Raw genomic sequence first — 16,472 nt, 5'->3', positions numbered from 1 at the left:
TTAAAGTTCTAAAAGGATTACTATAAAATAGTCTGATATTAAGGAACGATAGAACTTATTAAAAAAAAAAGCTAGAGCAACAGAAATAGAAAAATCTGTGATGATGGAAATGTACATCTGCACTGTCCCATGGGTTAGGTGCCAGCAACATGTGCCTGTTGAGTTCTGAAATGTGACCAGTGCAACTGAGGAACTGAATTTTAAATTATATTTAATTTAAACTCAAATATAGCCATGTGTGACGACTAGTTGCTAACTCTCATAGGTCATGGCAACAGAGGTTTTTAAAAAGATTAATTTTAATGTGGCTAGCTATAACTTCATTATAGGTCATATAATAAGATACTGTTACCACTGCACTCACAGTGACACAGGAAAACTTTAATTCCTAGAAGACTTGCCCCATGTTGTTTGATGTTGCAGGGTAAAATATTGTAACCTGTATTTATTTTTTCCTTCCTTGCCCTCACATTATAAGGACTTTGCTTATTTTATTTTTCCTTACTTGCTGTGACTAAATTTAACATGATTTTCTTTCCTGTCTCTCTTTTTTCTTTTGTTTTTTTTTATTGAAGTATAATTTACAAAAGTAAAAATTCACCTTTTGAATTGTACAGTTTGATGAATTTTACAGGTGTATGCAATCATGAACCACTGCCACAATCAAAATATAGAACGTCCTTCATCCCAGAAAGTTCCCCTGTGGCCCCTTGCAGTTCATCTCAGCCCCTTATTCCTAGTTCCTATAACCATTGATGTGATTTCTGTCTCTGTAATTTTGTCTTTTCTAAAATGTCAGGTATCTCAAGGCCTGCAGCATGGACCTTTTTATGTCTGACTTCTTTAACTTAGTATGATGGCTTTTGAGGTTCATCCATGTAGGTTTTTTTTTCTCTTTATTACTTAGTATTCCATTTACCTGAATCATCATTTGTTTATCCACTTATCAATTGACGGACGTTTAGGTTGTTTCTAGTTTTGCACTGTCATAAATAAAGCTGCTAAAATGTTTACATTTTCCATATGGATATCCCACTTTTGTGGACATATGTTTTTATTTCTCTTGGGTAATTAGGACTCGGATTGCTGTCACATGATATGACTGGCAGTTTCTTATAAAATGCATATGCCATTTTTGCATTCCCACCAACAGTGTATGCAATTTCAAGTTTTTCTGCATCTTCACTACCACTTGGTATTGTCAGGTTGCTTTGCGTTTCAGCTGTTTTGGTCAGTGTGTAGTTGTATCTCATTGTGATTTTAATTTGCGTTTTCCTAATGATTAATGATGGCTTCTGCTTATTTGCTATCCGTATAGCTTCTTTGGTGCAATGTCTGTTCAGATCTTTTCCCCATTTCTTTTTATATAATAGTTTGTGCTTTTTGCATACTGTGAAGTCTTTGCCTAACCTAAGCTCACAAATATTCTTTTTTTAAATTAATTTTTGTATATGATACAAGGTAAGGTTAGAGCTTCATTTTCCCCATATAGATACCCAGTTCCAACAACATTTTTGAAAAAACTGTCTTTTTCTGCATTTAATCACCTTTCAAAAACCCAATTTGACCATAGATGTAGAATCTGTTTCTGGACTCTGTTATTTTTCCTTGACCTATATGTCTGTTCCTATGCCAATACAACAGTCATGATTAGTGAGTCTTGAAGTCAAATAGTCTTCCAACTTTGTTTTCAGAATTGTTGGCAAAGTCAATTCTAAGTCGATATGTAAAAAGATTATGATACAGTATGTCAACTACACTTCAACTAAAATTAAAAAGACAATCTATATTAACCAAATAGAGTTCATCCCAGGAATATTAGGTTCATACAGTATATGTGAAAATCAATCAGTATAATTCACCTTCTCAGCAAACTTAACAAAAAGAAAAAATTACATGATCATCTCCATTGATGCAGGAGAAACATTTGGTCAAAATTCAGTATCTATTCATGATAAAATTCTCAGCAAAATAGAAGAGAAGGGAGCTGTCTCAGTGTAACAAATGATATTTACAAAAAGCCTTTAGCTAATATTATAGTTAGTGGTGAGAAATTAGAATGCTTTACCCCCATGATTGGGAAAAAGGGAAGAGTATCAGCTCTTAATATTTTTGTTCAGCATTGCCTTTGCGATCCTAGCTAGCACAGTAAAGCAAGAAAAAAAGCACAATAAAGCAACAGATTAGAAATGAATAAATAATTATTGTCTTTATTTGAAGATGACTTCATTGTCTGTGTAGAAAACAACTTAAAGAATCTATTAAAAAGCAACTAGAGCTAATATTAATTTAAGCAAGGTTGCAGAATGCACAATTTATAAATCAGTTGTATTTCTGTTAGCACTGAACAACTGAAAAGTGAAATTAAAAAAACAAAGAGTTTACTGTAACATCCAGAAGTATGAAATACTTAGGAATATGTCCCACAAAATATTTGTATTCTGAAAACTTCAAAACAATGCTGAGAAAAATTAAAATAAGACCTGAATAATGGGGAGATATAACATGTTAATGGATCAGAACATTCAGTATTGTTATTGTAAAGATGTCAGTTCTCTTCAAAATGACCTGTACATTAAATTCGGTCCAATTAAGATCCTAATAGAATCTTGAAAAGTATCTTTACATGAAAGGATTGACTAAGATTGAGTCTATAAGGGCAAAGGCAAAAGCAAAACTTTTTTTTTAATAGAAGTTGACAAGCTGATTCTAAAATAATTTCATAAAACTGCCATCTCCTAGAGAAAGTGAAAATACAAATGACATTTTTAAAAAGAGTAGCAGTAGCTAATATGTATTGAGGGTGATATTAGGTTATTTTAAAGCATTTTGTGTGTATTAACTCATTTAATGCTTAGAACATTGCTATAAAGTGCTGTTGTTACCATTTACAAGTTGATGCAACTGAGGCACAGAAATGTTAAATGACCGGACTAAAGTCTGAATTCTAAGTTAGGCTGTATTCTTTCTTTTCTTTTCTTTTCTTTTCTTTTTTTTTTTTTTTTTAAGATCCTGTATTCTTAACCACTACTTCAGGTTGCCTCGCCTGTTTCAATTTCTTTGGGAAGTACTAAACACTGAACTCTGTTTTGCATAAGGTTGATATTATGGTCTGTGTTACTGCTTCATTTCAGTGAAAGTTTAAATAGATCAAGTCCATATTGTTCTCATTGCTGTTTGTAGGGTGGTGATAGGGTGCTGCAGGTATGCGGAATGGTCAGTAATCACATTACAATCCTATTTACATGTTTATGTTACTTTTAAAAAGATACTGTTTGTTAAATGTATCTTTATAAGAAAGGATTGACTAAGATTGGGTCTATAACGATACAGGTATAGTTTCCATAATTGACATATGATATATAGCATAAGTGATATGATAACTATATTTCCCAAACTAAAACCCGGGGATTTTATGCCTGTTCAGGTGTGGGATGCAGACTATGAGTTATATATATTTCAGACACTTGGAATTTCCAGACTAAATGAAATGACCTTTAAGCTTGGCATCAGAACCACATCTGGAGCTTTTAAAAAACAACCAGTTGGTGTCCCTCTTCCCCATTCTGACTCAGTGAGCAATTATAAGTTACAGAACTCTATAGGTAGTTCTAATATGCATCATAGTTGAGATTCACTAATTTATGGAGATAGATAGACTATCTAAAATGTAGACCATCTCAAAAAAAAAAAAAAAATCCAGATTGTAAAGATCACCATGTTTAATAAAGGCAGGACTCTTCATTCTCATAAATGGTTATCAGCACAATAGACATCTACTCTGAAATCATTCTTCCTTATCTGAGTACTTTTCTGCTCCCCATTTTCTTAATTCTACTATATATTAACTTTCTAGCCACACTTAGTTGTGCCACAGCTCTGAACTTCTGGAATTGACTATATACACAACCACTCCCACTTGGGCCTCCCCTTACACATACAGACTTCAGAGTCATTGTGGAACAATGTCTAAAATTATTGGAGTACTACCATTTAGGGATTTCCAGCCTCAACTCAGTGTTGAAATTTAATTAAAGTTCCAAATTGAAGTTTTCAGAAGTAAATATGTGTCTCAGGATTCCAGGCGAGAAGTATAAAGGTCCTTTACACTCCTTTAAGACTGACAGAAAGTAGCAGAATAGCCATTATTACTAGTGGCCTATCTCTTAAGAACCTCAGGAAGTTTGAACTGAAGAGACCCAGAGATTATCTAGTGTGTGAGTTCTTATTTGCTAGAAGCAAATAAGGAGAGGAGAATTGACTTGCCTAAAATATTAGCATAATTAGTTTATGGATAAATAAGTATAAAACTCAAATAATTATGTGGAAGAAAAGAAATTGAGCTTTTTTATAATTTGAAAATAGAATTAATAGAAAAATAGAAAAATTAAATAGATAATGAAAAATAGAATAATTAATATAGTGTATAAAATGTATTAATTATTTTATAATCTGAGCTTTGGAAAAATTTATAAATGTTGATAATTCTATTATCTATACTATTGATTAATTTCTTATAATATTGGTCATAATTTAAAAGAAAGAGCAACTTTATCCAGTTTCTTAGAATTATAAAAGGAAAAGATTCTGCCGTCAGTTGACTATGTCAGTTTACTATACAGATTTCCTTTATGTTAATGCAATGCAGTTTTTGTTCCATGGATGAGAAGAAGTTATAAACCATGTAATTGTTTTTATCTTTCCATTCAATTAATTGGAAATAATTGAACGGATTATTTTTGAGTTCATTTTTTTTAAGCTTCCTCATTTTAAGTTCCTTATTCTTTTTCTAATGTTGCGTCACTGATATATCTTTAATCAACATGTTCTGTTTGTTTGTTTTCTCTTCAATGAATGTCAGTTAAAGAGAAATTGACTGCGGATCCAGACAGTGAAATAGCTACAACCAGCCTAAGGGTTTCTCTACTATGTCCAGTAAGTGTTAAACTAATATTTGCCTTTCAGAAGATTCAACATACATTTTTCTCCTTTCATGAAGTATTCCTGGTATTTGCAGTATTATGTTTTACTTTTGAAATATGCCCACCTTTGTCACAGTTTCTGAAAAGTAGAAAGACATTATTATTTAGTCACAGGATTTGGAATCTAACCAAACTTTTAAGTCTATAAAAATTTTCTACTCTTAGTAAGATATATTTAAATATTGCTTGTGACTCATGATTGTCTCTCAGACTCAAGTGTAAAGTGTTCAAATAAGGAATATGTATTATCTTGGTGTATTTATTAAAATTGCATTTTTTAATGTTTGTTTTAATTTATTTTGAGAGAGTGAGTGAACAAGCAGATAAGAAGCAGAGAGAGAGGGAGAGAGAGAATCCCAAGCAGACTCTGCACTGTTAGCAAGGAACCTGACGTGGGGCTCCGAACTCACAGTGAGATCATGACCAGAGCCGAAATCGAGTTGGATGCTTAACTGACTGAACCATCCAGGCACTCCTAAAATTACATTTTTAAAAATAATATCCTTTCGAATAGAAATCTAGCCATGACTTACTCACACATTAAGTTTAACCATTTTGCCAACAATGTCTACGTTGTAAGAATCCACCGATTAAAAACTATTCTATTTAGCTTGAATAACTGCATTGATTATGCATGAAAAAACAGAAATATTTTTAAACCAGAAAATGAGGTCAAAATCATTTGTACAAAATGAATATAAATAAGGCCCAAAGCATACCAGGATGATTAAACGTGTAGTGAAAAAGTTTCCCCCAAAGATGTGATAAGATTTATTTCTTGGGGGCACCTGGGTGGTTCAGTCGGTTAAATGTCCAACTCTTGATTTCGGCTCAGGTCATGATCTCATGATTCATGAGATTGAGACCCATGTTGGGCTCTGTGCTGATAGCATGGAGCCTGCCTGGGATTCTCTCTTTCTCTTACTCTCTCTCTCCCTTCCTCCCTCCCTCTCTCTCTCTGATCTTCCTCCACTTGTGCACTCTCTTTCTCTCTCAAAATAAATAAGTGAACATTTTCTCAAAAAGCTTTATTGCTTAACTAGTTTGATGTTAGGCCCACCAGTTGTAGGAGTGGTAATTGAATGTGGTTTTCATACAAAAATATGTGAAAAACTAGGAGTAAATTACTTTGACATTTTAATTACCTTTTTATAATTAATCAAATTAATCATACCTAAATTAGGGAGAAAGTGTGAAGACTAAGAGGACACAGCTGTTTCCTGATTTGCCTGGATTGTTCAGGCAGACTTGATATTGAAAGCTTTGAATACTGAAATCCGACTAATCTAAGACAAAGATGAAGTTATTGTATTCTTAAATAAACAAAGAATTGAAACAAATTAAATGTTATTTGTCCTACATCTTAGTCTTTTATACTTTATAAAATCTCAAACACAAGATGAAAAAGTCATTAGCTCTTGAATTCATTTATAATACTATATTTGATGAAGCTCTTAAAAAACTTTTTGCCTTATAATTATTGCTAAGGGAACCCTTCTTCATTATTAAGCTTTTGTAAAATTACAGAAATACAGTGGAGTTAATAAAACCCACCAAATCCTATCATTTGGCATATATCCTTCTACCTTTTTGTTCCTTATTATATGTAGTCTTTCTTAGGCAAATTGTTTTGACTCCAGCCTTTTTATATTATTATTAAAATTGTTTCCCAAATACATGATGTAATTGCTGACAGAGCTAAAGGGAGAACTAGAAAGCAACACAATAATAGCAGAAAACTTGATACCCCACTTTCAGTTATAAGTAAAATAACCAGCCAGAAAGTCACTAAGGAGGCAGAGGACTTAAACATTATAGACCAATTGGACCTTACAAAGTAGGTCCAACAACAGTAGATTACATAATCTTAAGTGCAGTTGGAACATTCTTCAAGGTAGATCACGTGTTAGGGCACAAAACAAGCCTTAACAAGTTTAAGTCATACAAAGTATCTTCTCTGACCACAGTGGGATGAAACTAGAAATCAGTAGCAGAAGGAAAACATGAAAATCCACAAATAGATGGAAATTAAACAACACACTCTTAAACAACCAACGTGTCAAAGAAGAAGTCACAAATAATCAGGAGACAAATGAGAATAAAAACAAAATATACCAAAACTTATGGGATGCAGCAAAAGCAGCAGGAAGAGGGAAGTTTATAGTAGTTAATACTTACGTTAAAAAAGGAAAGATCTCAAACAACAACCTAACATTATGCCTCAAGATACTAGAAAAAGAAAAGAAAAAAAAAAAAAAAAAAAACTAAACCCAAAGTCAGCAGAAGGAAGGAAATAACCAAGATTTGCAGAGAGATAAATGAAACAGAGAATAGAAAAACAATAGGAAAAAAAAAACCAATGAGACTGAGAGTTGGTTTTTCAAAACAATCAACAAAATTGTCAAACCCTTAGTTAGACCAAGCAAAAAGAGGGGAGACTCCAGTAGCTAAAATGAGAAATGAAAGAGAAGATACTACAACTGATGATCTAATATGACAGAAATAAAAAGGATTGTAACAAACTACTATGAACAATTATATTCCAACAGACTGGATAACTTAAATAGATAAATCCTAGAAACATACAACCTACCAAGACTGAATCATGAAGACATAAGAAACCTGAACCTATACCTAGTGAAGCAATTGAAGCACCAATCAAAAATCTCCCAACAGAGAAAAAAGTCCAGCACCCCAGTGCCCTCACCAGAGAATCCTACCAAACGTTTAGAGATAACACCAATCCTTTTTAAACTTTTCCAAAGAATTGAAAAGGAGAGAATACTCCCGAACTCATTCTCTGAAGTCAACATTACCCTGATCCCAAAACCAGACACATTAAAAAAAAATCACACACCATGACCAAGTAGGATCTGTAGCTGGAATGTAAAGATGGGTCAGCATACAGAAATGAATCAATGTGATATGCCACATTACCAAAATGAAGGACAAAAACCACATGATTATCTTAATGCAGAAAAGCATTTCAATACCCTTTCCTCCTAAAACCACTCGGCCACCCAGGAATAGAAGGAAGCCTTTTCAACATAATAAAAGCTGTACCTGAAAAGCCCACAGTGAACATGGTACTCAGCACAGAATGACTGAAGGTTCTTCCCCTAAGATCAGGAACAAGAATGCTCACCCTCATCGCTGCTGTTCAACACAGTGCTGGAAATTCTAGCCAGAGCAATTACACAAGAAAAAGAAATAAAACATATAAATTGGAAAGGAAGTAAAATCATCTCTGTTCATAGATGACATGATCTATTGTATAGAAAACCCTAAAGATTCCACAAAAAACTGTTAGAATTAATAAGCAAATTCAGCAGGATACAAAATCTTAGTTGTGTTTCTAAATACTAGCAGTCAGCAATCCAAAATGGAAATTAAGAAAACAGTCCCATTTATGATTACATCAAAAAGAATAAAATAGGAAGAACCTTAACCATGGAAACAAAAGACTTGTACACTGAGAACTATGAAACATTGCTGAAAGAAACTAAAGAAGACATAAGTAAATGGAAAGACATCCCAGGTCCATGGATTAGAGGCTGAATATTGTTAAAATATTCTACCCGAAGCGATTTACAGATTCAGTGCAATCCTATCAAAATCCCAATAGAGCGGTGTCTAGGTTAAGCGTCTGACTCTTGATTTCGACTCAGGTTGTGATCTCATGGTTCGTGAGTGCAAGCCCTGTATCAGGCTCTGTGCTGATGGCACAGAGCCTGTTTGGGATTCTGTCTCCCTCTCTCTCTGTAACCCTCCCCTGCTCGTACTCGCTCTCTCTCAAAAATAAACATTAAAAAAAAAAAATTTCAATGGCATTTTTTGCAGAAAATGGAAAGAAAATCTTAAAATTCCTGTGGAATCTCAAAGGACCCCAGGGAGCCAAAGCAATATCTTAATGAAAACAGAGTTTGAACCCTCACATTCCCTGACCTCAAAACATACTACAAAGCAACAGTAATTAAGATAGTGTGGCATGGACATAAGGTAGACAATGTAGACTAATGGGACAGAATAGAGAACTCAGAAACAAACTCTTGTATTTATGGGCCAAGTTCCTTTTCAACAAGAGAGCCAGGAAATGACAGTCTCTTTAACAAATGGTGTTGAGAAAACTGGGTATTCATATGAAAAATAAGAAATTGGACCCTTACTTTACACCATATGCAAAAGATAACTCAAAATGAATTAAAGACCTAAAACCTAAGACCTTGAACTTTTAAACTCCTAGAAGAAAATGTAGGGAAAAGCTTCATTGAATTTCACAATGATTTCTTGGATATAACACCAAAAGCACAGGCAACAAAAGCAAAAATAGACAAACGGGCTACCCCAAACTTTAGAAACTTCTGCATGTCAACAAAACAAACAAAACAACTGAGTGAAAAGACAACCTGTGGAATGGAAGATCATTGCAAATCATATATCTGATAAGGGGTTAACATCTGGAATATATAAGACACTTATATACCTCAACAAGAACAATAACAAAACAACCTGATTTAAAAATGGGCAAAGGACTTGAATAGAGAGTTCTCTAAAGAAGATTTACAAATGGCCAATAAACACATAGAAAGACGTACTACACTGCTAATCACTAAGGAATTGCAAATCAAAACCGCATGAGTTATCTCTTCATACCCATCAGGATGGCCACTATTAAAAGAAGATAGCAGGTGTTGGTGAGGATGCAGAGGCACTGGAACTCTTGCGCACTGTTGGTGGGAAGGTAAAATGCTGCAGCCCTTATGGAAAACAGTATGGAAGTTTCTCAGAAAAAATTAAAAATAAGATTACCCCATGGTCCAGCAATTCCTTTTCTGGGTATATATCCAAAAGAACTTAAAGCAGGATCTCAAAGAGGTAATTTGCACACCCATGTTCATTACAACATGATTCGTAATAGCCAAGAGGTTCTTATAATCCAACTGTATATTGAGAGATGAATGGACAAAGAAAATGTGGTATATACATACAACGGAATATTATGTGGCATTTAAAAAGAAGAAAACCATGTCATGTGCTACAACGTGGATGAAACTCTAAATCATTCTGATAAGCAAATAAGCCAGTCACAAAAAAAGGAATACTCTATGATTCCACTCATATGAAGTATCTAAAGCAGTCAAAATCATAGAAACAGGAAATAGAAAGGTGATTGCCAAGGGCTGAGGGGAGGAGGAATCTGGTTATAGAATTTCGGTGTTGCAAGACGAAAAAGTTCTAGACATCTCTTGCACAACAACGTGAATATACTTAACACTACTGAATTGCATGCTTAGATATGGTTATAGTGTTAAATTTAATGTTACATGCTTTTACCACAGTAAAAAAATATAGGCTGCAGAGTCATGGGGTGGATTCTTAAGTAACTAGGTAAATGTTACAATAGACTATGGTGTAAAGGAAGCTGGCATTTTTTAACATTTAGGAAAATGGCTCACAAACCAAGTGAGTGGAAGGTAAGAAGAAGACAAAGATTAAAAACAAACAAAAAAAAGATACCTGCTTATCCTCCCCTCCTTCCCCCAAGCCCCAGTTTATCTATTTTCCCCCTCCATGTGTTTTCTTGTCATCCCCGGTTAGAGACTATGAAAAATTTAGAAAAGTGCAGAAGCTTCATTTCCCATTTAAATCACTGGAAGAGGTCTTGTTTTTCTGCAGTCTCCTTTTAAAAGTGTTTACAGTTGTTCTAATATATATGATGTTTATATCATTAGATGAAGCATTTATTCACATAAATGAGCACTGTAATATAAATCTTGATGTTTTTACTTATAGAACTAGTTCTAAATGTTATAGTTCAGGTGATCTCTATATTATTAGAAAATGTTAATCACGTCTTGCCACTTGCACCTCTTAATTTAGTGCACCAGCTTTTAATTTTTCTTTCCATATCACCACCGTTTCTTCCCTTTTTAGTTTCAACAGTTTTAGCAGTTCATTTTAAATTGACATCTGCTTTTAAAATTCAGGATACAGAAAAAAAACTATGTATATATAATCCATAATTATAATACTTTTATGGATTTCTGTTTGGCTAAAGGGAAAATCCCTTTACAATTATTCTGGAACATTAAGGCAGTATATTTTAGGTATGTTTTTATTCTAAAAAGTAAAACTTAGTAATGACAACTCATCTATATATCAAATTTATAGAATAATAAAAAAGATTTGTTCCCTTTGAAATATGTAAATATGATGTCTGACTGTGCATTTGAATTGCCCTTGTTGTGATATACACAGCTCAAAATAAATGAGTTTCTGTTGTTTGTGAACATTTAGCTAAAGGCAATGAAAATAATTAGAAATGTTTTTGTTCTTTGGGAATTTTTTAGTTCTGATTTATTAAAAATACAGCTGGAAGAATGTTTGCGAACCTACTTTGTAAGATATTCCCCAGACCTATGAACTTCAATACAAATGACTTGGAGTTGATAAAAGAAAAAAATAAACTCCTTGGGAATTTATGAAATGATGACAATGAAGAAAAAGTGAAATTATTCTTGATATCACTATTCCTTTCTTTTTACCAGATTTAAAAATACATATTGTTGACTCTCTAAGGTCCTTTGGACATAAGCTAGCTTGAACATCTCTAGGATATAGGGTATTTTCTCTTACAGCGCCATCAGTTACTAAGTAGTACAATTATATATTATAGTAGGGCTAGTGGCATTGGAAAACTTGTTTGGGGGTTGCGTACAGAGTGTTTATTTGCAAATGATGCAAATATCCAATGTCCTATGAAGGACAAAGGGGAATTTGTAATTATGAGATGAAGATGTTTAAAGCCCTGCTTTTCTCCTAATACCATGTTAGAGAAGTCAGTGTCCATTTGTAGATAAATATTTAGGATTTAGAGATTGTTTTCAAAATCAGAAGTATGGGGAGTATTACCACATAACAGTTACTTCGTGATTCTTTGAAGCAAAGCGTTTTGTGGCAGCTAATCAACAGTGCATTTGCAAGGGAACTTTTCTTTTTCTGTCCCCATTTATAAATGTGTTTCCTGCAGCATTCACTTAGCAGTGTTCCTTAAAAATCCTGTAGACAAATTTGTCAGTGTGGCTGATCATTAGGGCTTGAGAGTTACTCTCTCACCAAAAAGGTGAGCTGACCAAGTGAAGATTATGAGGGGGGAGGGAGGCATGTGAGACGATTGTTTAGAGAGTTAACTGCTTTTCAGAGTATAAGTTCTGTGGCTGTGTGACTTGCATTCTGAAAATAGTCTTCTTCCTTCGCATCCATTGTCTTCATAAACTATCAGAAGTGGCTCACTAGTTTTGTACTACATGGACTTTATCCACAATTACTTTATTTGTCTAGGATTTTCAAGTCTGTGATTTCTCTACTTAGTATTTAAGCGGTAGGAATTTGTATTTCACAGGTAAGTTAAGGTGTGCTTTAAGATATAAGAAATTAATTTAGCATCACCATCCAGATTGTTCTTTGGAAAATGTTTCTAGACTAATGCAGCATGTCTTGGCTAACAGCAAATAGGTATTCTTCTGTTATAAGAACTAGTTTGTCCTTTTTGGCCTTTTTATCAGGTGCTTGTGTAAATCAAATCATAAAAATTGAATCAAAGAGTAGAAAGGAGTAATGAGTTGCCTAATCTTATGTGAGCGCAGAATGGAAGAAGTACTGAGCTGAAATGGGGGTGTGTCTCCCACTAGCTGACAAAGTAATTGGAAGCAAATAGTGGTTCTGTAGTTTTATTGTAATGGGGGAACATATACTGAGCACTTACTATGTGTCCGGCAGCATACAGTAAATACAATTTAAATCCCACAGTCTTAAGATGTAGATGGTATTTTTATCCCCATTTTACAAAGCTGAGGCTCAGGGAGACTGAATGACATTCAGGATTCACACACTACCTAGCGTGGCCAGGATTCAAACCTAGGTAGTCTAACTCCAGAATTCGTACTCGGGACAGGCTCATAAAGTGCTGTGTAGGGCCTCACACTCTCCATGAGTGCTCCCTCCCAGAGCTCCTCAGTGAGCACAAAGCCTTAAGTGTCCACACACAGGACCGTCTTCCTGCTGTATATAGCACATTTCCAGGTGCCAGGGATGAGGAACTGAGTCGGGTGTATTTCTGGTAGAAGGCGACAGATACATAAACAGATAGTACATTATCACGCACAGGGTGGGGTGGGCACCCAGAGAAAGGAGCTATCAGTTTTCTCTTTGTCTCCCCTGTCCATGCTTCTGACACGGAGCTGGCGCTACTCCCTTCTCACAAGTTTATGGCACATTCTGGGTCCTGTTTTGTTCTCGATCACTACATCCTGTTGAAGTGAGGAGGAAGCAGTGTTGCTTTGGAGATAGAAAAAGAGGCCCAGAAAGGTTAAGTGCCTTTCCTAGAGGCACAGTAAATCATTGGTACCAGAACAATAATTTAGGACCACAAATGACAGTTAATTTCCTTGGTAGACTAGGAAATTGCACATTTTCCTGAAATTCTTCTGAGCCAAAACTCTTTTCCTCTTTTTTTCTGCATTTAACTCCTACCCTTTTCGAGCCTTTATATTTTTCAAGCTTGCAGATTATGTCCAGAATCTTTTCCTGGTTCGCAAACAGTGTGGTCATTGAAAGTAGATAACTTTCATACTGTATAGCCATTGTAGCCTTTGGGCAGGGGGGCAGGGAACGGTGGCAACCCAGCTGCACCGTGCGAGGTGGCCTCCAGGAAAGGAGTCGTGATACGGCAGCTCGCAGTGCAGCTTCTGTGCCCGGGGCGCAAGCTACCATCTCAGGGACCGGATGAAGTAGGTTTCATTTTTCATAAGCAGGCTATTTAACCTCAGCTTAAGGCGAGAAGAGGAAGTCTCATAACATGGTGGAGATGCTAGGTCTAGGGATGTTTGCCGAATAGTGTGTGATAATGCCCAGGGAGGGGAGAAGTACAGAGAGTACACACACTCGACTTCCTTCTCAGAGCTGCCGTTTGGCAACTATGCCAGACATCCTAGGGATCTCATTCAGAGATCAGGTTGAATGTCTTCACATCTGTTATCTTGCAGTATTTAATGTGACATTCTTTTTTCATTTCCTCAAATCCTTTGTAAAGTGGTTTATAACTTTTTTAGATGAGGGACTACTCTGAGAATTTGGTGACAGCGCTCTTTTTGGAAAAATGCACACCCTTACAGAATTTGGCATACAATTTTAAGGGATTCATGGTTCTTTCTCCCAAAAGCTAATCTGTGAGCTGTGGATGTGAGGTGGAATAACCCTTGATGTAGACTTTTTTTATTTTATTTTATTTTTTTTAATGTTTATTTATTTTTGAGAGAGAGAGAGAGACACACACACAGACTGTGAGTTGTGGAGGGTCAGAGAGAGAGGGAGACACAGAATCTGAAGCAGGCTCCAGGCTCTGAACTGTTAGCATAGAGGCTGACACGGGGCTCAAACCCATGAACCGTGAGACCTCAACTTGAGCCAAAGTCGGACGCTTAACCAGCTGAGCCACCCAGGTGCCCCTGTAGACTTTCCAGAGTCACTGTGTTTAATATCTAAAGAAATCCTATAATTTTTTAATATGTAGGGTTCATAGGAAATGTATTTAATGTTCTTTCATATTGATGAAAAGTAAATACAATGTGCTTTAAGTCAGAATACATACACATTGCGTTTCAGGAGATTTTTATCAAAACTTAAATTGAATGACCATTGTCTAATATTTGCTTTTGTCTCTCTCTTTTCAAGCTTGGTAAAATGCGGCTGACAATTCCATGTCGGGCCCTAACATGTTCTCATCTACAGTGTTTTGATGCAACTCTTTACATTCAGATGAATGAGAAAAAACCAACCTGGGTTTGTCCTGTCTGTGATAAGAAGGCTCCGTATGAACACCTTATTATTGATGGGTATGTCGATTTAAAGTGTTTCCTTATGCCTTGGAATGACCATCTATTATCTGAATTTGTGATCTATCAGGTTTAGGATGAAAATTCTGCAGGTAGTGTTTTCTAAGTAGTGCATTTTTAGAATTTCCATGATTCTCGAAATTAATACTTTTCAAAGTAAGTAATTAATATTGTGAGCATTTTTCCCTTTTAACTTGATGTCCTCCGTTTGGGAAGTGTATGCTTTACCGTCTGTCTCTCCCGACTTTTACCATTTAAAGTAGCACTGGCTGTAAGCAGGGTATGCTTACACCTTTTCCTAACATGAGTCCCATCTGTCCCAGCCATGTAGGCCATATTAGAGAAGGAATGGCAGGACTGTGACACTCTGGCTAATTTCAGCACACCCCCATTAGGCTTTTTTAGTAGAAGCTAACGTATTTTTCCAGATTTTTCTCCTTCAGTCCTGGTTCATCATACCTGTTCCCCACTGTAAGGGCTGTAAGGGCTTCATAACTGATCAACATGCTGAATAGCAGCTTTCTTTGTTTCTGTTTCCTCTGAAGTACTTGTCTTTGTCTTTCTTGTCCGCCTACGGCATCACAATAGTCAGTTATCTTTTTTTTTTTTTTTTTTTTTTAACACTCCTGTGTTTTCTCTGTCCTTCCAGACATCTTGGAGTGTTTCTCTAAATGCACCCCTATTCTCTAGACTCCTTTCTTGTCCTTTTTGCCGCTGAACAAGGATAAATTGTGAAAAGAAGGATCTTCTTGATATTTCCTGTACTCTAGCAAGACACTTAAGGCAGCTTATCTACAGCATTTGAGAAAACATAGGAGCCTGAAGATGTAACATAAGGAGCGGAATACATTTAGCAATACAGTGTAACCTAGAGCTTGAAAGATGTCAAGCCAAACGTGGGAAAAGAGTAAACATGTAACTTAAATGTTTTATGTTTAATTTTTTAGAAATGACAGTGATCACTGATAAATCTAAATTGAATGATATTTTACCAACTCTGTATATTATATAGCTCTAGATCCCCTCCCCCCATCAATTGGGATTTTTCTTTATTTTAAAAACTATATACTCATGTGCACATATCTATACACACATTTAAGAAAACCTGAAAAACATAGGAAAATGAAAGGGTTTTGTGGTGTATTTTCTAATTTTTGTTTTCACGTAATTGTGATTGTACAGTATTAATATTTTTTAGCCTTTGGTTTCATTTCAGAATTTGACAATTTTATCCACTGTCTTGCAAATCTCATTTCTTAATATCTGCATGTTATTTTTCAAGGAGACTTAACATTCAGTACATATTTTTTGTATGTATGGCTTCAGTTTATCAAATAAGATATGCTTATTGTAGATACTTTGGACTGTGCACAAGAATATAAAGGAGAAATAGAACTACTCATAATGTCACCAGTCAGAAATAACTGCTGTTTATATACCACTCACACACAGAATTTTATTTTTAAAATGAAGAATTTTATTTTCTTGACCTCTTCCCACTTTCTGTATGTATTTTCCCCTATTATTAAAAATGTTTGAAAACTTCATTTTTCATAGTTACATAATATTTGCTCATATAAGGTACCATAATTTAAGT

The 16,472-nt window shown here is 35.0% G+C and overlaps 1 protein-coding gene across 7 annotated transcripts in view; it reads left to right on the top strand.

Annotated features, from left to right (window-relative positions):
• The window catches only part of PIAS1 (protein inhibitor of activated STAT 1), a 121,057-nt gene that overhangs the window by 96,138 nt on the left and 8,447 nt on the right, over positions 1-16,472 (top strand). For all 7 annotated transcript variants that reach the window (XM_042988542.1, XM_042988544.1, XM_042988540.1 and 4 more), the window contains exons 8-9: positions 4,862-4,935; positions 14,715-14,875. In XM_042988542.1, the coding sequence (XP_042844476.1) occupies positions 4,862-4,935; positions 14,715-14,875 (235 nt within the window). The remainder of the gene's footprint in view (positions 1-4,861; positions 4,936-14,714; positions 14,876-16,472) is intronic.

This window comes from Panthera tigris, chromosome B3, assembly GCF_018350195.1.
Source record: "Panthera tigris isolate Pti1 chromosome B3, P.tigris_Pti1_mat1.1, whole genome shotgun sequence".
Lineage (NCBI taxonomy): Eukaryota > Metazoa > Chordata > Mammalia > Carnivora > Felidae > Panthera > Panthera tigris.
This window is presented reverse-complemented; position numbering and strand designations above follow the sequence as displayed.